The sequence below is a fragment of the Macaca fascicularis genome, chromosome 4, assembly GCF_037993035.2.
Source record: "Macaca fascicularis isolate 582-1 chromosome 4, T2T-MFA8v1.1".
Classification (NCBI taxonomy): Eukaryota; Metazoa; Chordata; class Mammalia; order Primates; family Cercopithecidae; genus Macaca; species Macaca fascicularis.
Genome location: NC_088378.1, coordinates 116,198,442 through 116,225,693, shown reverse-complemented (window position 1 = coordinate 116,225,693; position 27,252 = coordinate 116,198,442). Strand labels below are relative to the sequence as shown.

General features: G+C 34.2%; 1 protein-coding gene across 3 annotated transcripts in view; it reads right to left on the bottom strand.

Moving 5' to 3' along the window:
- The window catches only part of HMGCLL1 (3-hydroxy-3-methylglutaryl-CoA lyase like 1), a 146,522-nt gene that overhangs the window by 69,843 nt on the left and 49,427 nt on the right, over positions 1-27,252 (bottom strand). For all 3 annotated transcript variants that reach the window (XM_005552693.4, XM_074039031.1, XM_065543897.2), the window contains exons 4-5: positions 12,042-12,137; positions 9,540-9,688 (exon numbers count right to left, since the gene is read on the bottom strand). In XM_005552693.4, the coding sequence (XP_005552750.1) occupies positions 9,540-9,688; positions 12,042-12,137 (245 nt within the window). The remainder of the gene's footprint in view (positions 1-9,539; positions 9,689-12,041; positions 12,138-27,252) is intronic.

Sequence of the window (27,252 nt, the reverse complement as noted above, 5' to 3'; positions counted from 1 at the left end):
TTGAAAATCTTTAATGGCTTGCTATTTTTTACTGAATAAACTGGTGTTCAAATTTAGCAATCTGTGAAACTCCAATCTAACCTTCTACCTTTCTCTTACATCCACAAAAACTTTATTTCAATAAAAAGTAAACTTCTTTCTATTACCCAAACCTTTCCTGAGATTTCTCTTCACTGTGTCTTTGCTCTTTGTAGGTTCCCTGCCCGGACTGAAAAAGCCATTATTTTGATTATGCTTCCATATATTCATATATTTTTAATGACTTCATTGTACTAGTAACTTCTTTATGAAATTTCTCTAAATCACCCCAGAGATTAGAATTACTTTAAAATTAAATAGTATGTATATTTATCTCTCTTAATGTACTTATTGGTTTCAGCAGTACAATAATTATTTTTGAACATATTATATTTTCCCAGTCTGCTAAAAACTCTTTGAAGTTATGCTGAATTTTCATTTTCATAGCCCACATGGTATCACAAGACAGTACATTGTTTAAAACAAATATAGCTGCCCCTCAGTGTTTGTGGGGGATTCTCCCTATATACTTTAAATCATCTCTAGATTACTTGTAATACCAATACAATGTAAATACTATGTAAGTAGTTGCTATACTGTATTTTTATTTTTATTTTAAATTAAAAAAAATATTTTGGATTCATAGTTATCCCTACATGTAGAACCCGTGGATATTGAGTGCCTACTATATTTAATTGCTATTTCTTGTATGAATTAATACACAAATATGTTAGTTAAAATGTCATTTTCACCTTCTGAATATTTGTCTAAGACATTCCTAATTTTTAAAGTAAAAAAATAGGTAAGGGTTATTTATGTTCTAAATCCTGTAGCCAGAAATAATAGCACATATCTGAGAGATCAGAACTTGAAATCCATTTTTTAAACATTATTCAGATGGCATAGTAATCATCAATCATATTGAAATTAATCTTGCTAAAATTAACAAAAAACACAGCATTACAATAAATCCTGTGGAAATGAATATGAATTGTTTTATTTGTATTTGTGCTTGTTGAGGTCATTTTTTAACAGTCTGTAAAAACATGATATAAAACAAGACTTGAAGTGTTTCAGTCTTTAATAACCTTACCTAGAAGAACTAAATCACGAAAAAGAATCTACAGTTAGGCCTTATCCCAGCCTACCTTCTCACAATTATCCCATGTTCCTCCAATCATCCTGGCAAAAATTGAAACAATAAGTATAAATAAAAGCCATGTATAAATGTCACAAACATTTGGAGTGGAGTCAACTATTGCTTATCCTCAGAAAAGAACAATGCCAGGAGTGATGAAATTACATGTAATCTCAAATAAAGGGAATTAAGATATATAAACATAGGAGCTACTTTGCTACATTCATGTGGAATACACCATTCTATAAGCAACACAAAACAACATGCCATTATTATTAAGTGAATGAACAATACATTTTGAGAGCCTGTAATACATTTATCACTGTGGATAATATAAAAATTAAAGACTGTTTCATGGCATCAAGGAGTAATTCTGCTAAGATTCAATTTTTGCTTTAGAATACTTGGCCGATTTTATTTCTCCTAAGCCTACTGTTAGAATACCATGTATTAAAAATATCTTCTGTATAAACTGTGATCTCTCTATAAATACATGCAAAGTTTAAACAAAATTTTCATGTAATACCTTACTTTACATATAGTTTTGTTCCTAAAACTGTATATGCCTGTGAGGTTAATTAATTTATCTGCTTAGTTCCTGATGAAACTAAGAAGTAAATTTGTATTCAAATTAGAATTCAAATTAGAATTTTAGGGTTTTCTTGGAAAGAAAATGGCATAACCTCCTTCAGCAGTTCATCCTTGGAAAAGTTGCTGTATAAAATATTTAAACATATGTGGGGCTAGACATTTGCTTACAATTTTGTAATCTCCACAATAAATCCATTTTACCAATGGAAAACCTGAACCTCAAGTAAATTAAATAGGTTGCAGAATACAGATAGAGTAAACTGCTGAACTAGGCTTTAAAACCAAACTGTCTGTCCAACTTGAAGGCTGGGTCTTTCTACTACATCAAATGAGCTGTTTGCAATGAGAAAGCTTCCTGTGTCAAGCTCAGATTCCTACACTACAAGCTCAGACCTGGGAAGCCAGACAGAGAGACTGGTTCAGACTAACTTTTAAATTATCTTTACCTTGATCTTATTTTCTGCCATACCTTTTAAAACTTTCTATAGCTTTTTGCTCTATTTGTCTTTCCACTCTAATTGATAAACTACCTCATTTGATCCTTTGTGTTTTTGCCTCTTAAAACGATGAATCCTTGGAGTAATTTTTAATTAAATGGCCTCAGTCCCACCCAGAGCCACGTGGAAAGGTGTTAAGAGTCCCATACTGGTAGAGTAGCCTTCCCTTATCTAAGCTTTTAATTTCTGCAGTCTCAGTTACGTGCAGTCAACCATGGTCTGAAAATAGGAAATGGAAAATTCCAGAATAACCACTTCATAAGTTTAAAATTGTGGGGCACTCTGAATAACATGATGTGATCTCATATCATGTTGTTTGAGATGTGACTCTTCCCTTTGACCAGCATATCCATGCCGTAGATGCTCCCAGACCATTAGTCACTTAATGGTTCTCTCAGTTATGAGATCAACTGTATCTCAGTACTTGTGTTTAAGTAACCCTTATTTTACTTAATGATGGGACCAAAGCCTAAAAGTAGTGAAGTTGGCAACTTGGATATACCAAAAAGAATCTGCAAAGTGCATCCTTTAAGTAAAATGGGGAAAGTTTTCAACTTAAAAAAATATTGTATGCTGAGGTTGCTAACATCGATGGTAAGAATATTAAACTCCTATCAATAGAATTGTGAAGTAGGAAAAAATAATTTCATTCTGGTTTTGCTGTCGTACCTCAAACTACAAAAATCACAGCCACGGTATGTGATAAGCTCTTAGTTAAGATGGGAAAGACATTAAATTTGTGTGTGGAAAACATGAACAGAAAACATGTTCTGACTGAGGACCATGTGTTGTACCAGAAAGCATTGAACCTGTAAGACTTCAGCAAGGGATCTCCTGAAACTGGTGACCCCAAGCCATTACTGCAGGCAAAGGGTATTTACACAGATTCAGGAATAGGTTTGGACTCAAACATACAAAAATTACTGAAGAGGCTACATCTGCAGATTAAACTTTATTATACATATGTATGTAAAGGATAAAAACAGTATATATAGGGTTTGGTATAATACTATCCACATTTTCAAGCCTCCACTGGGGGTCTTGGAATACATCTCCTGCAGACAAGGGGGACTACTGTACTAAATGGGACCTGCATGGCAGACTCCCTGCTCCCCAAGCCCTCAAGCTAAACCCAACTCAAAATCTGAGTATGTTCCCAATGATCTGGGCCAGACACTTCGGGTAATATTTCAGGTTCCATTTTATGATGACCTATATTGTTTGTTCTTCAGAAGAGATTTGTAAAATAGTCTCTCTTTTAAATAGCCTGATTATGTACAAAATGTTATTTTTTTCACCAAATTAAACCAATGTAGTTCCAGAGACTTTTCTCAGCGTTCTGTATTTCCCGGCTTTTGACTCTGTCTCTAACTAGCCAAGCTCTCAAATTTTTAATGATCCACTTAAATCTCTGAGACCTGAAACCTACATCACTGTGCAGTTTGTTCTCTTATGTTAAATATGAAAGACATTTCGTTTCATAGCTCCCACATATTTTATTTTATAAACTTCAATAGCATGTCTGCTTTTAAAAACAATAAAAAAGCATCAATGTTAAATTCAGCTACTAGAAATGAAACTAATTTTGCCTCTTTGATCTAGTGCTAAAACTTTAATTGCCACTTTTTTTTTTTACCTATCCACTCAAAATATTTAGCTTCTAGGTTGTCTGTACAGTTGATTGATGAGTGTAGAAGTGAGAATTTCAGAGGACTGACCACATAAAATGATGGGTGGAAAGGCATTCCAAAGATCAGTAAGTTTGAGAAACTCAGTCCAACACAGCCATCTTCCAGCCCTAGTTTAAAGAAGTTCTATATTTGGAAGGCCTGGTTAACAAGGATAACCATGTTTAATCCAGGTGTCTGCAAATTTTTGAACCATGAATTCTCCCCTTACCTTTACCTCCACTACTGTTTTAATTTTAATGTAACCCTACTCAACTTGTTGAGTAATGCTTTGGGAGACTCTGATTAGATATTTCCAAGGTAGAGCTCTGAGCTTGACCCATTTCAATCCCTACCTACATTTTTAAAATAAGTTTTTGATTCAATTTTGAATTAATTGAGGAAGGCCTAAGATTAAGTATGTTTTCTACTGAATTATATTGAAAAAATTGAATAAGATTAAATACAAATTTATCGAATGCTTAGTATTTCCGAACTTTATTCAGAGTACTTCTTCCAGGTATGCTTTGTGTTCTCATTTCATATGAATAGTGTTTCTAAATAAAAGTAAATTTGGAAATGATTTTAAGGAATTCATAGCAAAGTTAATCTCATGATAAAACCTTCTAAATGTTCATTTTTCTATTTCATATGTTGCACAACTCTCTTTTCATATTTATTAAATTCACTTTGTTACATGCTTGTTTCACATTGACATCATATATAATGAAAGAAAAAGCATGTAAACAATAATTTTAAATTATTGTAAGTGACTGTATGGACTATGAACATATACCATTCAACCACTATCTGTGCTGAATTAATTTCACACCTTAGTGACACCATTAACTTTCTTGAAATTATTTGCATAAATTACAATTCTACTTCTTGCCCAGGTATGGCAAGGTATACTCTAGTAAGAGAATATTTAATGACAAAAAAGCATTAATGCTAATTTCATGAGAAATGATTAAACACATTCTTACCTCAAAATGTCTAAATGAAAGCTATTTAGACACAACTGCACAAACCCAGCTTACAAATATTAACTGCTGCTGGGTATGTGCTATGCTGGCACACAGCAGTGCCAAAATAATATATAAAGCTTAAAAGTATAAACCCTTAAACAAACCATATGTATGAAAGAAAATAGCTTTAACATATGTCTTATTTTTAGAGTTTTATGTACCATATTTTGGTGGTACATAATGATTGAATCATTCTTCCAGACCTAGGCCTCAATTGAACAATAGAATTTGGAAAGGAACTTCTGCGGGCAGCTCCTTGCTGCCCACTTACAAGAATATGATGCTATAAATGCAAGTGTACCATGGAGGCAGATCATCCAATGGAAGGGATTTGATGCTCTGTCATAAGAAATGCTGGCTACTAGTCACAGTGTACTTAAAAATGGAGCCCTAAGTAAGGAGACTCATTATCTCACTCAGTAACACTGCTATCTTCAGGGTCAGGATCTGAGTCCATACTGAGATTCTACATTAGACAAGGAGAACAGGAAACACAAACTTAATGCAATGTGACCTAGATGATTTGGCTAACTCAGCAAGTAGGTTGCAAGTTTTTGAATAAATGTGTTTAGTTATAAATTATCTCTCAAAGGGAAAAAATCGTGTTTTAAAGGAGAATACTGTGCCCTGACTTCATGGCACTTGGGAAGATTGCCATTTTAAAGGACGAGAATCATGTAGAGCTGAACCAGTTAAAAAAAAATAATAGGAAGGAATAAGAAATAAAAAAATAAGAAGTTCCTTACATTGAGGATCTTTCATCAAAGAAATTCTTCATGATTATATGTAATGCAATCCCTTTTGGAAGCATTTAAGACCAAATTAAATTTTCACTGGTTTTGGATAAGAAGAAAGTCAATAGTAAGAAAAATAGTAGCTGAAGAGATGGATAAAATGAAAACCCTAGATTAATTACAGTTCTAGGAAAATCTGACTCCTTACCTCCTCCTAAATACCAAGCTCATTTTATTAATAAATTATGACTAAAATATGACATTATCACACCTGACAATTGTCTTTGTTTTTCTGTATCTAAAAGTAATCAACGCTTGTCTATATTAGTTGAAAAAAAATTCAGCCCGTTACAATTCACTTTAAAATTTTATAATTGTTAAAACGATGAATTAATAATTTTGTGTGGCTCCTACGAAAATTGTTAAATATACTCTTCTTTGAACTTTCAGTATAAACTTTCAGAAGGTTAATCACAAATCAGATGATTCCAAGCCACTTTATATGAGAAGTATAAGATGTGATTATGTAAAGAAACTTTCATGGTTTATGCTTTAATATACAAACCTGCTGACCTTGTAATTTTATACTTTCTATTTATAATCATTTTAACTATGAAATTAATAATGGCAACTTACTGAGAATTTTCTTTTCAAATTAACACTCTCACAAAGAGTGAGCATGTGATTAATGTCATTTCAATAAACAGAAGCTGATAATCACTTTAGACAAAAAGTAATAAATTCCGAACATCTTATATATTAACGCACTACTTCCTATCTTGAAGAATTTCAATTTTAAAAGGATCCTAGCAAGCCAATAGATATTTATTTCAATAAATACCATTGATAAAGGGAAAATAATAACATTTGTCATAGGCTTTTATTTTTCTTTGCCTTCTTAACCTTTTAAAATTTAGACAGTTATTAGAAAAATTATCTAGATTTAAAATAAAGTCACATGGACTGCACCTTAAATAATAAAATCCATACTGCAGATATTTCATTTTGCATTCACATATAATGTATACGTGCCAGTAGTTAGCTGACTCTGCATTTTATGTCACTGATTTGGCATAGTATCTTTTCACAATGTGCCCCAGATGTTATGTACAGTTCTCAGCATGTGTTAAAAATGTGTACATATGCTTGTGTTGTGTGTGTGTGTTTCAGTGCGTGTGTGGCGGAATTTAACAATAGCCTTCATAACTGTAATAAAAGCTACTATTTGGACTATATGAAAGTTTAGTATTTTATAAAAATACTAAATAGTTTTTTGAGCTTTTATAAAAATACTGAAATAGTTTTAGTGAGCTTTTATAAAATGTGTACTGCTTTATGGCCTTTAAAGCTGACAACTGACGACGTAAATTTTCTGGATGATTATCAAGTATATGTTGATGCAGCTGTTGCCACGCAAGACATGCTGAAGCATCTACTGCAGTTTCAAATAGTTGAGCATGGCTCCTTTCCTTAAATAGGTACTAATGGCTTATGACTTACAATGGTGAATACCTAAAATCGAGATTGCCAGTAAAAATAAAATCTTATTTCAACTTTGTATAAATTGTGGGGAGGAAGAAGATATTTTCAACTACGCAAATAGCTACTGAACTCAAATATGGAAAGGCATATTTCTGAAAATGATAGTGTTCAGAAAATTCAGGAATTGTACTCCAAAGGAACAAAATCCCCATTGGAAAACATACATGTATCTATAGTATAATTCTACACAAAAGTCCCCACTGTACCCTACTCATTTGGTTTGACCATGGGTCACTTCTTGTTCATCAAAGCCTGGAAAGCTTTTTAAGCCACAGCACGATTAGAAGTTGTCATTTTTCTGATGAGGCAATATTATTTGTCAAACAATGAGTATTCAGAGGGTTTGAGATTTTTATTAGCCCAATTATATTAACTATTCCATTTTACAAGAGAAAGCTAAGATGACAAAAAGTTACTTCCTACAACTTATATTTGCATCCATCTTTCAACACTAAAAAAACTGTTCCTATTTTTGAAGAGCAAGCCACATAAGCACTTTACTTCTTATAGTCACATGCTTTTTAACTGTCCAGTGAGAATTGCTTTATTTTAAAGTTTGTACTCCACACTTTAAACACACAGTGAGCTAGAATAGGGTCTTCATCTTTCTCTTTATTTTAAAAAAATTGAGACAACTTATTTATATTTGAATTGAGAAACCGATAGCATATCTCTCCTTTTTGATTGTGGTTATGTAACTTTTGCCTGAAAAAATAGATATCCTTTATTTTATGTCTTTGGAAATACATTATCTTGGATTTTATATTTTTCTCATATAGTCCTTACATGATATGTATTTATCTTAATTACAAAAGTAATTTCAAATTTTAGAAAGTCATGTAGACTTACTATGGAGGACAGGAAAAATAAATTATAAATAGAAAAAAAACCAACAAAATATTTTACTAGCTATAGTCTAACTTTAATTGCTTCCCCAAAACACCTTGGTTGAAATTCCAATCATTTCAATAATACTCTCAGCCAAAATTGACTCACTTGTCTTTCTCATTAACTGATGAATCTTGCCTGCTACTATGAACTTTGCTCACCTCAACTAAGGGAAGTACAGCCTGCACCCAAATCCATCCCCAGCTTTCAATCTTCTATTACCAATCTCTATACATGTTAACTTGTTAAGATGTGTGTTCATCATATCTCCATATGTATGAAATTAATAGAAAAAAATAGCTAATGTCTTAGAAACATTCTTCCTTAAGTAACAAACACACACAAAAATGCATTACAGGTTTCACAGCACATAGGCCTGGTTATAATACTTGAGGCAACTATTGGTCCTGGAAGTAGTCAAGCACCAAGGCAGATTTTTCCCTCTCTCCTTCCTCCCTCTATATCTCTGATCACGCTAGGAACCTCCTTTTTCCATTTCCTCTTTCTACTACTCTGTCCTGTCACTGATTTGCATGTGGCTCCATCCTAGGAACCCCAAAATAGCGAACTCAGTGACAAAAATCACATAATTTTTCAATACAAGTAACTATGTTTGATATTCCATTTCTGAACTCCTGAGAGAGAAAATTAGGTTTGTGGAAGTTAGATTTGGGTCAGTTTTTCTTTTCCATGTCCTGTAATCAACAGCTCTTAGAATGAACAGCCGATAAGTTTCTACAAGAAAAAGGCAAGGCGAGGAGAAAAGGATTGATATCTCTGATACCCCTAAATTTACAGAAATCATATATAGTAGAAAATAGTAGAGAACTGAAAGTTTATATTTATCTTCTATAAGCAATTTATCAAGTATTTTTAAACGGTGTTCTGCAAGATGCTATTGGAGGTGCTTTGGGATCACCCAGAGGAAGTAGAGAAGTCAGCCACTGAGGGGCAGAAAGAATGGGTAAAATGATTTCCTAGAGCAGCTCAATTTTATGTCTGCTGTATTCTATTGAAGTTCTACATAAAATACTCTTTGAAGAAAAAGTCATGTTTTTTTAAAAAATTTGAAAACCACATTATATAATTCTTTTCCAAAAGATGTTGTGAGTTTATACCAACTTACCAGCACATGTAGGCTGGGATGAGAGGGCTGCATTTGGGTGACAGAGTGTTAATAAAATAGTTAATAATGCCAGATTTGCATGCTAGTTCCTCTGATTTCAATTGCATTACACATTCCACAAGCTAGATACTCACTAATAATCATCAATGATGTTAATGAGATGTAACTATATGGTGATTGCCCTGATTAAAGTAGAAATACGATATTCTATGTATATTTTTATAAATGATATAAGAATCTCTAGATAATTTATGAGTAAGCTTTAACAATAAACATTAACAAAACAGAATTTGTGGGATTTCATAAGTACCCTCGTGCTGGAATATTCATGTGTCTTGCAGACTTAACAACCTCCTCAAACTTTCCCATACTTTCTTCAATGGAACAGTTAATATTCTTCTTGCTAAAGGATTCAGATGCAGCTCCAAAAACTGATATCTCAGTAGCTCCAGCAGCAACCTGAAAAACATAATTTAAAGCCAAAGCTAATAATTTCAAAAATGTGAATGGTAGTGGTAGAAGAAAGATTAACTACTTTATGAAGGCATACATGTATTCTTTAATATTTGCCTTAGAATTTAAAATTGGATTCTTCTCATCTTGACACATATACTCTTTCAAAATGTAAGAACGTTTTATAGTAACAGAATAATCCACAAACTGCAATATTCCTAAGTCTATGAGCCACAAAAACACAATGAGAATGTTCTATTTAATTATGCCTTTTATAAATTATGTATTATCTTCAGAAATACTGTAACCCCAATTATGGAAAATACTAGCACCCCAATAAAACCCTTATCCTCCATGAAAAAATATTTTCAAACCAATTATTAAAATAGAAGATATTAAATACTTTGTTTTCCTTCTCTTCCTACAATCCAACAGAAAAATATTTTTCCAACTCATCATTTAGATTTTGCTCCCAGTTTTTCTTTGATCTCCTAATCTAGCTTTTATTTTTTTGTATCCTGATTTCTACAGCCATACTCTTTTGTACCTAATGCTTTGATCCTTTTGCCAGTCTTTAAATCCAAAATATTAATCTAATCAATTTCCTTTTTGTACTTTTTGTCCATTTTATTCCTTCCTCCAGGCTCTCCAGTGACTTGTTTTTCAAATGTCAAGCCTCTTAGTCGTTTAGCTAGATGTTTAAGATCTTCCGTTAATGTATTTCTAGCACTTTGCCTACGTTCTCCCCTCTTGCTAATCCCCTGTTAATACATGGTGGGAGGCTGGGCATGGTGACTGATGCCTGTAATCCCAGCACTTTGGGAGGCCAAGGCAGGCAGATCACAAGGTCAAGAGATCAAAACCATCCTGGCCAACATGGTGAAACCCCGTCTCTACTAAATATACAAAAATTAGCTGGGTATGGTGGCATACATCTGTAGTCCCAACTACTTGGGAGGCTGAGGCAGGAGAATCGCTTGAACCTGGGAGGTGGAGGATGCAGTGAGCCGAGATCACGCCACTGCACTCCAACCTGGTGACAGAGCCAAAACTCCATCTCTAAAATACAATACAATACAATACAATACAATACAATACAATACAACACAACACAATACAATAAAATAAATACATGGGGAGAGAAAAACCTAAAAGCTATCTTTTCATCTTTCCTCAAACATTTAAAAAATATTGGCTTCTATGCCTGTATCCAAAATAAATTTCCAATTTCTAAAATAAAAACCCTGTTAGTGAACATCTACTATTTGTCTGTTTTGTTTTTAGTACTATGGATGTGCTTTTTGTCATCTACAAACAGCTGTGTAAACTAAGTGTTGTTATGCACATTTTATAGATGAAACAGCTGTAGCACAAAAAGGTAAATACTTGGCATGATATCACACAGGGAGTAAAAGTTCTGGAGTCACATTTTGAGCACAGAATTGCTTGACTCCCAAGTCAAGATTAGTTCCACTCCAGTGCTTGCCCCTCTGAGTTAACATGAGAGTGTCCTTTTAGTACCTTCTTCAAAGTAAGATACGTTCTTACTTTGTTAGGATTAGTAGATGACACCAATATTTACAATTTTGTAAATGACTTTTTAAACAATGCAATAAAAATTTTATCAAATCAAACCCAAGGGAAAAATAAATGGTTCTAACAAAATACAGTATATGATTAATACCCCACAACCTCAACTTTACATAATACAGTTTCGCATAATGAATATTTTTCATTAATATTCATTAATATCAGAAATAGCTGCTGTAAAACCTATGCAATAAGCCCATATAAGGATAACACCTTAAAAATGAAGAGGATCATCTCATATATATAATTATTAAAGCTTTATTTAAATTATATAAATTTTTAAATCACAGAGGATCAAAAGAAACCAGAAGATAAACAGGGAAAGTAACTACAGCCAGATAACATGACAATTAGTTTTCACCCAGAGAGAGAAAATAAGACACAAAAAGCTGATCAACAAAGGCTGACAAAAATAATTACCAAATTCAACAGTAATAATAACTATACAAATTACATTGAAAAATGCTTAAATAGTGTTCTATATTACTTAAGAAGAAGCACAAAATACACTTCTAAAAAATTTCACAAAAATGCAGAATTTTACTTTTGTGTTTTGACTTTTGAACAGTGAAGCTGGAAGAGCCAGCTATATAGACCACTTTAGTCCCCAGCAATGCTGTGAGGACATGGAGCTCTATGTCTTCATGTTAGTACATTAGCATAGTATTTATATTACAGGTGAGTTACACATGATACAACTTTAACTTTATAAATATCTTTAAAACAATAAGAGGCATATCAATTTTAAAAATATAAGTAGCTCACTTACAGCACGGTGAAAACCCTGAAGATTAGGAGTAAGGACAGGATAGTGAACTCCTGGATATTGATGAATGCCTTTCATTACTTCAGTGTGATCAGCCATCTTAAATACATAATAGTTACATGTAAATGTGTGACTTTGAGTATGTTACCAAGAATCATTTTAGTTTCAGGTAGGTTATATTTACATAGGCAGAGTCTTTAAATTAATATCTGAAATAAAAAAAATTATGCCAGTGAATGTAAAGAAAATTAGTTCTCAGTCTCATAGATGTATAATAAGTAGAGATGAGTTTAACTGTTTTACAGAATGGGATCTGGCAAAATGAGTTATTATAGATAGGAATTCAGAACTTTACTATTTTCACTTGACCAATCTTTATTCCCTTCCTTTCATTTCATGGTCCAAGGCTGAAATATTTCTGAGATTGGGGAGAGTTGGAAAGACAATATGCTATTCATTTACCATCCATATGAAAATTTTATGTCCAAATAATTTTCAGTGTATGAAATTTTACAATGGTTAGTAAAATGTAAATTACATATATTCTTTAGAACAGTTTAACAAGGCTGAGATCCCAGAAAGTTATTTGGTGAGCATTGGTGTTTTAGTTAGTAATAGTTATAAAGCTTTATGTAGCACTATCATAGTATTACCACATGTTCTCATATGTGAACAAATTAATACAGTAGATAGAGTTTTCACCTGAAAAATTTAACCTACCCTGTCAACACTTTGTTTTCTGTATCTCTAAAAAGCTCAACTTTGAATTAAAATATCAAATTTACCAGTTTGCCACAAAGTCTAAGAATTAGCTTCTTAAAACAACAACTATTAATCAGATCCCATAATCATCACACAGAGAAATTACCATTGACATAACCATGAACCTTGCATATTTAAAAATAATAAATTATGGCATGAACAATAAATATGAAGAATAACATATAAGCAGTGGAAAGTATACAAAATGAACATGGAAAAAGCTGTGAAAACATACCAAACCAAAATTGGAATCCTCAATATAGAAATGCAGAAAAAGCCTTTTGGGTTTTCTTTATATAACTTGGCTTGCTATTATCAGAATGCATTATTTTTAAATTAAAAAAATTAAAAGCAAATAAATCCAAACAAAAAATGCTTTTAAAATATAGCTAAACACATTTGACAAATATTATAATTTTAAATATAACAATACATGTTATGATATTTACCCTTATTGATACATTCATCTGGTCAACTCTCAAATGCCAGCAGAGTTAAATTTAATGCTTTCAATTAGTATAATTCAGATTACTTAAATGAGTTTTAAAATACATATAAATTTGAAATTAAATAAGATACAAAAAAGTACCTTCCTTTGACTGGCATCATGCCTTATTACATTTAAGCTTTCATGTTTCATTCATAAACACATTTATTTGTGTTTACCAGGTGATCCTTTCTCGCTTATTTCTATAATATTGTATCCACTATCCCCTGCCTCACCCATTCCCATCTTTTCCAAACACTATCTACCACATTCACTTATAATGCATAAAAGTGATATCTCTCATTTCATTCTAAATCTCTCTGACTTTAATCTAGCTGTTTATTGAGCCCCTACTATGTCCAAAGCTCTGTGCTAGGTCCTGTGGAAAATAAAAATACAGACCTTACTTTCCTGTGGGAAAATGAGGTTATTGTGCTGAAGTAGTTAGTAGTATAGTTGGGGAGACAAAACAGATACACATGGAAGGTTAACAATTCAAAGAAATATACTGGTTGTAAATGAGATCACAGATTTTAGAGTTCAGAATGAATAAAGGTTGGTATGGTCTATTATAGTCTGGGAGAGTTTGAAAAAGCACATGCGATACAAACTACAGTCCTTGACTGTGGCATTGTTCCAACAAAAAATGGTCACGTCAATATTTCTGGTCCTATATGTTCTTCTGGGATCTCACTACTTTTCACAAAGAGGTAGACGTTATTTACTCTTTTCCTTGAAGCTGGGTAGGCTGTGATTCCTCCAACTCTTAAAGTGTAGTGGAAATCATACTATATGACTTCTGAAGCCAGGTTATAAAAAAGGATACAGCTTCCATATGGCTTTCTCTTTTGGGGAAAGCCACTGTAGGGAAATCAGCCAATATCCTGTAAGAAAGCCCAAATTAGCCTACGCAAAGAGGCCACATAAGGAGACTCTCATGCAGAACCCATGTGAAGAGGAACTGAGGCCCCCAGCCAATAGTCAGTGTAACCCCTAAATTTGTGATTGAAGTAGCCTCCAGACGACTTTTGTCTCCAGCATTTGAGTCATCCAGCTGAGGCCCTAGACACTGAAGACCAGAGACAACCTGTCCCCCATGTCCTCTTAAAATCCTGGCCCACAGAATTGGTAAGCATAACAAATTTTACTTACACCACTAAGTTCTCAGGTAATTCATTTTACAGCTGTAAAAGCTGGAAAACTGAAAAATCAATAGGGTTGAAAAAGAAAGATGGACAGTTGCATAAGTGGTAACATATTATTTGGCTAGAGAAGATTATTAGTGAACAATTGGGGATGAGCTTACAAATGAAGAGGAAACCACACACTTTGATGTGTCTTTGAGGTAGGTTCACATTTAGTACAAACATTCTGATTTATCTTGAAGGCAATAGAAAGTCACGGAGAATGGGTGTTGAGAAAGGAGAAGACTGGACTAAAGGGTACATAACAAAATGAAGGCAGAAATAAAGATGTTCTTTGAAACCAATGAGAACAAAGACACAACATACCAGAATCTCTGGGAAACATTTAAAGCAATGTATAGGGGGAAATTTATAGCACTAAATGCCCACAAGAGAAAGCAGGAAAGATTTAAAATTGACACCCTAACATCGCAATTAAAAGAACTAGAGAAGCAAGAGCAAACACATTCAAAACTAGCAGAAGGCAAGAAATAACTAAGATCAGAGCAGAACTGAAGGAGATAGAGACACAAAAAAGCCATCCAAAAATCAAAGAATCCAGGAGCTGGTTTTTTGAAAAGATCAAAAAACATTGATAGACTGCTAGTAAGACTAATAAAGAAGAAAAGAGAGAAGAAACAAATGAAAAAAAAGAAGCAGTAAAAAATAATAAAGGGGATATCACCACCTATCCCACCGAAATATAAACTACCATCAGAGAATACTATAAACACCTCTACACAAATAAACTAGAAAATCTAGAAGAAATGGATAAATTTCTGGACACATACACCCTCCCAAGATTAAACCAGGAAGAAGTTGAATCCCTGAATAGACCAATAACAGGCTCTGAAACTGAGGCAATAATTAATAGCCTACCAACCAAAAAAAGTCCAGGACTACATGGATTCACAGCAGAATTCTATTAGAGGTACAAGGAGGAGCTGGTACCATTCCTTCTGAAACTATTCCAATCAATAGAAAAAGAGGGAATCCTCCCTAACTCATTTTATGAGGCCAACATCATCCTGATACCAAAGCCTGGCAGAGACACAACAAAGAGAATGTTAGACCAATATCCCTGATGAACATCAATGCAAAAATCCTCAATAAAATACTGGCAAACTGAATCCAGCAGCACATCAAAAAGCTTATCCACCATGATCAAGTGGGCTTCATCCCTGGGAGGCAAGGCTGGTTCAACACATGCAAATCAATAAGTGTAATCCAGCATATAAACAGAACCAAAGACGAAAACCACATGATTATCTCCATAGATGTAGAAAAGGCCTTTGACTAAATTCAACAGCCCTTCATGCTAAAAACTCAGTAAATTAGGTATTGATGGAACGGATCTCAAAATAATAAGAGCTATTTATGACAAACCCACAGCCAATATCACACCGAATGGGCAAAAACTGAAAACATTCCCTTTGAAAACTGGCACAAGACAGGGATGCCCTCTCTCACCACTCCTATTCAACATAGTGTTGGAAGTTCTGGCCAGGGAAACCAGGCAGGAGAAAGAAATAAAGGGTATTCAATTAGGAAAAAAGAAAGTCAAATTGTCCCTGTTTGCAGATGAGATGATTGTATATTTAGAAAACTCCATCATATCAGTGCAAACTCTCCTTAAGCTGATAAGCAACTTCAGTAAAGTCTCAGGATACAAAATCAATGTGCAAAAATCACAAGCATTCTTGTACACCAATAACAGACAAACAGAGAGCCAAATCATGAGTGAACTCCCATTCACAATTGCTTCAAAGGGAATAAAATACCTAGGAATCCAACTTACAAGGGATGTAAAGGACCTCTTAAAGGAGAACTACAAACCACTGCTCAACAAAATAAAAGAGGACACAAACAAATGGAAGAACATTCCATACTCATGGATAGGAAGAATCAATATCATGAAAATGGCCATACTGCCCAAGGTGATTTATAGATTCAATTCCATCCCCATCAAGCCACCAATGACTTTCTTCACAGAATTGGAAAAAATTACTTTAAAGTTCATATGGAACCAAAAAAGAGCCTGCATTGCCAAGACAGTCCTAAGCCAAAAGAACAAAAGCTGGAGGCATCACACTACCTGACTTCAAATTATACTACAAGGCTACAGTAACCAAAACAGCATGGTACTGGTACCAAAACAGAGATACAGACCAAAGGAACAGAACAGAGCCCTCAGAAAGAATACAACACATTTACAACCATCTGATCTTTTACAAACCTGACAAAAACAAGAAATGGGGAAAGGATTCCCTATTTAATAAATGGTGCTAGGAAAACTGACTAGCCATATGTAGAAAGCTGAAGCTGGATCCCTTCCTTACACCTTATACAAAAATTAATCCAAGATGGATTAAAGACTTAAATGTCAGACCTAAAACCATGAAAACCCTAGAAGAAAACCTAGGTAATACCATTCAGGACATAGGCATGGACAAGGACTTCATGTCTAAAACACCAAAAGCAATGGCAACAAAAGCCAAAATTGACAAATGAGATCTAATTAAACTAAAGAGCTTCTGCACAGCAAAAGAAACTACCATCGGAGTGAACAGACAACCTACAGAATGAGAGAAAATATTTGCAATCTACTCATCTGACAAAGGGCTAATATCCAGAATCTACAAAGACCTCAAACAAATTTACAAGGAAAAAAAAAATGACTCCATCAAAAAGTGGGTGAAAGATATGAACAGACACTTCTCAAAAGAAGACATTTATGCAGCCAACAGACACATGAAGAAATGCTCATCATCACTGGCCATCAGAGAAATGCAAATCAAAACCACAATGAGATACCATCTCACACCAGTTAGAATGGCGATCATTAAAAAGTCAGGAAACAACAGAAAAAAGCTGGAGAGGATGTGGAGAAAGAGGAACACTTTTACACTGTTGGTGGGACTGTAAACTAGTTTAGCCATTGTGGAAGACAGTGTGGCGATTCCTCAAGGATCTAGAACTACAAATACCATTTGACCCAGCTATCCCTTTACTGGGTATATATCCAAAGTATTATAAATCATGCTGCTATAAAGACACATGCACACGCATGTTTATTGCGGCACTATTCACAATAGCAAAGACTTGGAACCAACCCAAATGTCCATCAATGATAGACTGGATTAAGAATATGTGGCACATATACACTATGGAATACTCTGCCACCATAAAAAAGGATGAGTTCATGTCCTTTGTAGGGACATGGATGAAGTTGGAAACCATCATTCTCAGCAAACTATCTCAAGGACAAAAACCAAACACTGCATGTTCTCTCTCATAGGTGGGAACTGAACAATGAGAACACTTGGACACAGGAAGGAGAACATCACACACTGGGGCCTGTCGTGGGGAGGGGGAGTGGGGAGGGATAGCATTAGGAGATATACTTAATGTAAATGACTAGTTGATGGGTGCAGCACACCAACATGGCACATGTATACATATGTAATAAACCTGCACGTTGTGCACATGTACCATAGAACTTAAAGTATAAAAAAAAATTGTAGTATTATAGAACAATTAATTTGGGGGAGGTGCACAGGATAGTCTAGATAGAAGAGAGGCCAACTCTCAGGTAATTGTGAGAATCCAGCTTGTGACAAGTTCTGTGGTAGAAAAAAATGGTACTGGGAATAGAACTAAAGAAAAATGAAGAGGACACACTGGCTAATAACACAGAGGAGCACTTTACTCAAAATTGTAATTCTCACCATTTTATAGCCTTCCTTTGTCAATAGTTTGTACATATTTAAACAGAGTTCTTGATTGCATATCCATGAATTTAGCTTTTGTGCTTGATGCTGTTTAGAGTGTGAGCTCTCTGTTTCTGTTTTTCTAACATGCATACACAAACGTGCATGCACACACACATTACAAAAAGAAAATAAGCAAACTTATTCCTAATAATAAGCAGAAAGAAAAGCAAAGTTTTAGGAAATTGTAATAAAATGTAAAACAACTAAAGAATAATGTTAATCAAATTATCAATGCTTAAGCCTAAGTAAACATAGTATGTATAAATATTTATTAGAGACATATGTATTTTCATGATAACAAAAGTTAATAAAGAGCATGTTCCTAACCAAATACAGATTTGGACGGAGATTGGAAGTATATCATAAAGTACGATAATGGGCAAATAAACAAATTTTAATCTACAATAAATATAGGTAATATTGGTCTATATTTAATTCATCCAGCACATAATTTAACAAAAATCTTGAGACAGTGTGAGGAAGCTTATATAATGAAGCAAACAATATTTTTTTAATAGATGTTTCAATCAATAGATCAAGAAAACCAAATACTGCATGTTCTAACTCATAAGTGGGAGCTAAACAATGAGAACACATGGACACAGGGAAGGGAACATCACATACTGGGGCCTGTCGGAGGGTGGAGGTTGGGGGGAAGGATAGCATTAAGAGAAATACCTAATGTGGATGACTGGTTGATGGGTGCAGCAAACCACCATGGCACATGTATACCTATGTAACAAACCTGCACATTCTGCACATGTACCCCAGAACTTAAAGTATAATAAATAAATAAAAGAAATAAAGAAAAAATGGAAAATGAACAGAGATGATAATGAAATTCCCAGATCATGAAAACTAAATTTTGATAATCACTGAAGGTATCTTAGTAAAATTATGATAAATACAGAAAGTAGAATCCAAAAAGCACTACTTTTACATTTAAAAAATTTCTCACAATATATTGGGGCCATTCAAGAAAATAACAGTATTCTGTCTTAATTTAGTCAGTAAAGGCAAGTAAGTAAAGAGTTTTAGGAAATCCTGATAGAATATCATTTTATTACAATGAATAAAAAAGGGCAGGTTCCAATTAAAGGTACAAAGTCCTTGCTTTAATTTTTTTTTCTCTTGGGGAGTTTGTTATATTTCAATCTTAATGTTGTTTTAATGTCTAAAGTTTAACTATAAACAATGAAACTAACAATTCATTTACATTACTGTTTTGATATTTCAAAAAAACCCTTCTACATCTGGTTTTATTTAACAAATGTTTTTCAGATTTTGCAGTGATTTTTCAAATTTAAGGTGATAAAAATCCTCATAATTTGGTTAGTAACAAGTTTTGCCATCATCAGCACACAGTCTGGAAATGGCAATATCTATATATCTCTACCCCCCCCCCCAAAAAAAAAATAGGCCTACCATGGTTAAGAATTGTTTTAAGCATGCACATTTTGATATAGATCCAAATCATCACAATGTTTGTGTAACACTTTGCAAGAGTTTTCAAGATATGCAAAGTATCATGAGAATTATAGCCTAACAAGCTTAGAGATTTTATTTGCTACTAACTCTATCATGATGTAATTAAACTAGGATAGTTCATGCTATACACATTTAGACATCCTACCATGTTGTAATTACCTGAATACTATAATGTGTTCTAAATATTTAGGCTTTCAATATGTTCTCCAGACAATGGCAATGGCTGAAATACAGTTTAAGTGTTGTTAGTGTCCTCAGCTCACTCAAATTCCCTGAGATTAGTGGAATTTCAAGATAATGCATATGAGAATGCAGTGATAAACAACGAAACAGTTTCTCAAAAACTTCTGAAAGAGAATCATGTTGGAAATTTCAACTGTTTTTTGTAAATAGGCTACAGCAGACCTAGCTTTATTTAGCTTTGCTTTATTGTATTTCACAGGTACTGTGTTTTTTACAAACTGAAGGCTTGTGGGAGCTCTGAGATGATCAAGTTCTATTGGCATCATTTTTCCAACAGAATGTGCTCACTTGGTATCTCTGTGTCACATTTTGGTAAGTCTCACAATATTTAAAACTGGTTGATCATTATTATATCTGTTATGGTGATCTGTGATCACTGATCTTTGATGTTACTATTGTCATTATTTTGTGGCACCGTGAACCACACCCATATAAGATGACAAATTTAATAAGTAAAGGCTGTGTGTGTTCAACTGATCTATCAACTGGGCATTCCCCACCTCTCTCCCTCTCCTCAGGACTCCCCATTCCCTGAGACACAACAATATTGAAATTAAGCCTATTAACCTTAAAATGGCCTGTAATGTTCAAGTGAAAGGAAGACTCACATATCTCTCACTTTAAATCAAAAGCTAAAATGATTAAGTGGAGTGAGAAAGGAATGTTGAAAGCCCAGATAGATGAAAAACCAGGCCTCTTATGCCAAACAGTGAGAAAAGTTTTAAATGCAAAGAAAAAGTCAGAAGAGAATTAAAAGTGCTATTCCGGTTTACACACAGATAATACGTGAAACAGCCTTATTGCTGAAATGGAGAAAGTTTGAGTGCAGAAGATCAAACCAGTCACAACATTCCCCTAAGCCAAAGCCTAATCCAGGGAGAGGCCTGACGCTCTTCAATATTATAAAGGCTGAGACTGGTGAGGAAGCTGCAGAAAAAAAAGTTTGAAGCTAGCACAGAAGTTTAAAGAAAGAGGCAATCTCTGTAATATAAAAGGGCAAAGTGAAGCAGCAATTGCTGTTGAAGTAGCTGCAGCAAGTTATTCAGAAGGTCTAGATAAGATTATTAATTAAGGTAGCTACACCAAACAACAGATTTTCGATGCAGACAAAACATGGCATCTTCTTCTATTAGAAGATGTTCTATTAGAAGATGTTGTTCTGTCATAGCTGGACAGAAGTCAACGGCTAGCTTCAAAGCTTATCAGGATAGGCTAACTCTCCTGTCAAGGATTAATGCAGGTGATGTCTTTAAGCTGAAGCCAATGCTCACTGACCATTCCAAAACTTCTAAGAATCTTAAGAATGATGCTGAATCTACTCTGCCTATGCTCTAGAAATAGACAAAATCTAGAGGACAGCACATTTGTGTATAGTATGATTTACTGAACATTTTAAGTCCACTGTTGAGAACTACTGGTCAGGAAAAAGGATTCTTTCAAAATATTACTGCTCATTGGCAATGCACCTAGTCACCCAAGAGCTCTGATAGAGAGGTACAAGATTTTATGTTGCTTTCATGTTCTACACAACATCCATTTTGCTGCCCATGGATCAAGGAGATTTACTTTCATGACTTCTTATTTAAGAAATACATTTTGTAAGACTAGAGCTACCATAGACAGTGATTCCTCTAATGGATGTGGGCAAAGTAGATAGAAAACCTTCTGTTAAAATTCATCATTGTACATGCCATTAAGAACATTTATGATTCATGAGAGGAGGTTAAAACAGAAACATTAACAGGAGTTTGGAAGTTTATTCCAATCTTCATGGATGACTTCGAGGGGGTCAAGACTTCAGTAGAGGATATAATTGCAGATGTGGTGGAAATAGCAAGAGAACTAGAATTAGAAGTACAACCTACAAATGTAACTGAACAGCTGCAATCTCATGATCAAACCTGAACAAATGAGGAGCTGCTTCTAAGGGATAAGCAAAGAAAATGGTTTCTTGAGATAAAATCTCCTCCTGGTGAAGATGCTGTGAACATAAAGGGTTTAAATATTACATAAACTTAGTTGTGAAAGAAATAGCAGGATTTAAGAGGACTGACTAATTTTGAAAGAAGTTCTATACAGAGTAAAATACTATCAAACAGCATCACGTGCTAGAGATAAATTTTTCATGAAAGAAAGAATTGATTGATACAGCAAACTTGTATTATTTTAAGAAACTGCCACTACCACCCCGATCAGTCAGCAGTCACCAACAGAAAAGCAAGATTCTCCACCAGCAAAAAGATTATGACTTGCTGAAGGCTCAGATGATTGTTAGCAACTTTTTAATAATAAAGTATTTTTAATTAAGGTGCGTACATTATTTATTTAGATGTAATGCTATTGTACACCTAATAGACTACCACATTTTACAAGCATAACTTTTATATTCATTGAGAAGCTTAAAAATTTGTATGACTAGCTATGTTGCAATATTTGTTTTTTTGTAGTGGTCTGGAACTGAACCCACAATCTCTCTAAGGTATGCCTCTAACTTACAATTGGGGGTATACAAAAGTTCACCAATTTTTAAAATATGAGACCTCATAATTGATTTTTAAAATTCATCTCAATATTTGAATACTGCTCCATTTTAATATTTATACAGTTACTACATATCTAACATCATGGCATAGAAAAATGAAGCAGATGCAGTCCTTACATGGATAGAATATATAGGCTAGTGAGAGAAGATATATGTGTTTATATGTGCATGCATGTGTACATATTATATATAAATATATACCAAAATACAAAATAATCAACTATCATGTGATCTGAAATTCTATGCAGCACAGATAAGAAGCATATTTCTTAACAAACCAAGGTATGATTATGACAAATATTTAAGCCGCACCTTATCTAGGCCAAATGTAAATAACTCAGGGGCCTGTTTTATAAGAGTAAAATTATTCATAGCATTTGAAACTATTGAAAACTACTTATAGAGCAAAATTATTTATATATGCTCATATATTTGTATGGTAAATTATTACTTTTTAGTGTATTGCAAAAGAAAAACATTTAATAACCCTAAACTTAAAGCATACTATTTATTAAAATAGTCCAAAAATTTATACGGTGAAATGTTTTATAGGAATTAATTGTTAACATTTTTCCAAATATACAATTCTTTCATTTTCAAGTCCCACAAAATTAAAGATAAAAATACCTATCACCCTTTACTTCTCTTCAAAATGACAGAGAAAATAGAACTTTCACTGAGTAAATTTTACTCAGTTCCAACTGATAACATGCAATATGGGATGTTCAATAAAGTGAAATAAATATTTACTTTAGATGAAATACATAAGGAACTGAGAGTTCCTATTCAATTTTTGACAAGAATTGACTCCTATTCATTTATATTTTAATCAGCGATTAACTCCCCACTGCGCCAGCCCTGAACAAATGCAATTACAAAGCTACTCCATGTACAGGTCTCTAAATTCCAGAGCTGCATTTGTAATACACTTTTTATATGTAATTCTCTCATACCCATTTATGATACATGTTGCTTCTACGTTTACTATTTTAATGTAATGAGAGATTAGTCCACTACAAGTTTGCAAACTACAGAAGAGGAGAATGTTTTGGGTGGTTCTGTATTACCATAGAAATTATTCAATGTGCTTTTGTAGCTCTGCTGAAAGTGAGAAAATTTAACTGTGTGATGGGGTGGGAAATATTAAAAGTTTAAGTTAGCCCTGTTGTTAAGTGACAGAAGAGTTCAGAGGAGGATCTGAAATTCATGTGAGAAAAAAATGCAAAGATACTCTATCTTTACAGTAATGATATCTACAAAATTATATAACTTGACCATCTCTCTTACAACTAGATCTTGTAACCTAAATATAGGACTCTACATTTTGTACCCTTTTCCCTGGCCTGGTCAAGTTGATATGACTGAGTCAAGCATCATCAGTGAGTGAGCCTCAGCCATTGTCTCTGTCTCCACTCCACCTATCTGCTAAAGGGCTCAAATTGTTTCCCTACCTTGCTCTCTAACAAGACAGATTTTATACTTTGTAATAGTATACTAGGTAAGAAGCTAGTTGAGAAGTCCTAGGGAAACAAGGAAGGTATAGCCAGAAAATCTAAATAATCTAAATAGTCATGGTGTTGGGGAAGGACAGCCTGGGATTTGAAAGGTAGGCTTTACTGGCAAGATGCTGTGACTGCTCTATAGCAGTGAAATGGTGTGAGATGAGAAGAAAAAAGGGGAATTATACAGAGTATTGCTGGGATATATAGAGTCGTTCTCCTGCAATGGTCTTCAAGTAACACATGGCGATTGGAATACCATTTAATTCCTTAGGTTCCTATATTATATTTTTTATGTATAAATCCAGGCCAGACTCTGTCAGTTGGAAGAGCTCACAATTGCTGCACTCTTTCAGAATGATGGTGTAAATATTCTCATACACTGAAAATATATAAAATCCAGTATATCATATAAGATATAGTACACAATTTTACCTCATATTAAAACTCACTGTAGAGATGAGCAATAGTGCATATTCACCATGTTAATGTCCTACACTAACTGGCACCAGAAGTATGTAAATACTTAAGAGAAACAAAATTCGAAATGTATACAGTTAGAGGCTAGTTTGTGCAAAATTCTTCCAAACATTACATACATACTGTTGTAAGGAACTAAATCTGTTTTCATCAATGTGAAATCAAATGGAAATTTTCACCTATCAAAAATATATTCTATATAACAATTATACTGTGCATATGTTTCTATTTTTAATTGCATAAAATTTACAAAAATAGAATATATGAAAAATCCTCCATGTGAAGTGTACAAAACTGGAGTAATTCTTCTAAAATAAAGACTATATCTGCGTATAGTTACATATAACAAAGTATTCGATACATCTTAAGACAACATTACCAATAATGAAATATTAAACTGAAAGACATTTTTCTAATCTATAAATAAAAGTTTTATTGACAGTGCTAGAGAAAAGACTCAATTATCTGTCTATATTCTCCATAGAAAACATCACAGTGTCGACCTTAGAAAGAGGTGAACCAAGAATGTATAGTCAAAAAATAAGAGAAAAAGAGCATTATGAAATAACCTCAGATGCTCACTTAAATTTTTAAAATAAATTTTATTTTTCTTAGTTTTGAGATATTTGTAATATGTGTTAACTTTAAAAATTTTATTTCATAAGTTCTTTTTTCTCATTTAAAATTAATATTTATTTTCCTATATAATGTTGTATTTGGCATTTATAGTCTTTGTTTTTTTTATTTTTTTAATTTTTTTTATTTTTTTTTATTTTATTTTATTTTTTTTTTTTGAGACGGAGTCTGGCTCTGTCACCCAGGCTGGAGTGCAGTGGCGCGATCTCGGCTCACTGCAAGCTCCGCCTCCCAGGTTTACGCCATTCTCCTGCCTCAGCCTCCCGAGTAGCTGGGACTACAGGCGCCCGCCACCTCGCCCGGCTAGTTTTTTTGTATTTTTTAGTAGAGACGGGGTTTCACCGTGTTAGCCAGGATGGTCTCGATCTTCTGACCTCGTGATCCGCCCGTCTCGGCCTCCCAAAGTGCTGGGATTACAGGCTTGAGCCACCGCGCCCGGCCTCTTTGTTTTTTTTAAAGAGGGTCTTCCAAATTGATGTAGTCAGCATCTACAGTTCCCTACGAGTGGCTGGCCATGTCTCCTAGTGATTTCCAGATCTCACCCAGAGACAGGTGGCCCTGAACCATCCAGACATATCAATGAGCAAGAGCACAAGCAGTTGCCTCATTTGGAGTAATGGGGCATAGACAGTAGTAAATTACTCTCAAAACTGAATGACCCCAGAGACTAGCTCAAACTTTGCATTTTGCCAGAAACACGATCCTTGAAGACAAAAGAACCTGAGACATATCTAATGACTGTACCTTGGACAATTTCATATTTCCTGGTTCCGGTGTTTGTGATGAGGGACCTAGACAGATGCAACAAGGCTAAACTTTACAGCACTTTCAGAGGCAGTAAAATAACCAAAAAGAGGAAAAGAGGAATAAACTATAATAGGATGGGTTTTTGAGTAGTGCAATTCATATTAATTACACTACTATTAATAGTAATAGTAATAGTAATTATTATCTGTTATAGAAGTACAAAAAATGATCAGAGTAAGAATTGAGGAACAGTATTTAAAGGCTCCTCCTAACCCCAGCAACTTCCATGACCTCATCATCATTCAAAGACAGCTCTGCCACTGTTAGCATAAGTCTTTCCCTTACTTCAGTCCACAGACTTGGTCTCTGCTGGTCCATGCGACACCCACTGGTATATGGAATCAGAAAACTAAAGGATTCTAGAGGGCCTTAGAGGCATAATGAAAAAAAGGATCATTTAGAGATCCTCTAAATGTTTAGGCTCTAAAACAGAGCTGGGGTATAAAATATTTGAAAAGGGGGATTTTTAAAGTCCTATGGTAGGATATGAAATTCGTTCCCTCCAAATATTGCAAATGAAGCATGAGTGAAGATTGCAATGACTTAATTATTTTGACATTTTGAGCATGCCTTCATATATGAAAGGATAGCATGGGGCTCCAAATTTTATTTTAATTACACCTAACTGAAATAATTAAGGTCCTTTATCTTGTTAGCTAAGCCAGAGTTACTGAGACTCAAAGCTGGAAATCTCTTAGAAAACCCATTTCCACCTACTGGAACTGACTCAGTATACGGCATTTACTGAAGGGTCCAGTGTGCTTAGGGCTGTGCTTCCAAACACTGGCCTGAGGACTGCCTAGTCAGAATGATCTGGAACGACTTTTTAAATGCTTATTTCTATATTCCATACTGGCCCCAGTGGACCAAAAATCTCTGAGACTGTAAACTGGAAATCTGCACATTCAGTAATTTCCCTCAGTGCTTTATATGCACAGTTTAGAAAAGTCTGCAACTCTTCCCTGGGTTAAGGAGTAGAAGTTTTGGAGTAGATTCCTGTGTAACCCACAGAGACCCTACAAAACAGATTTTTTGCTGTGCTTTACAATGAGCATTATTATGGTCCAGAGTACTGTGGTCAGGTCACACTTATCCCAACTTATTGGGCTCTAAGAAATGGATGTCGCCTTGGATCTGACATCCATGACCAATATACAACCAAGGAAAGCCTTATATTAAGGTTATCCTTACCCCAGCTGGAACTCTGTTATTGTCTCCTCACTACTGAGATTCCAGAATAATTTTCAGCTAAGGCCTTGAAGGTCTTGAGGACTCCAGACCCCTATTTTTTCTTAACAGCTCACCTCACTCTT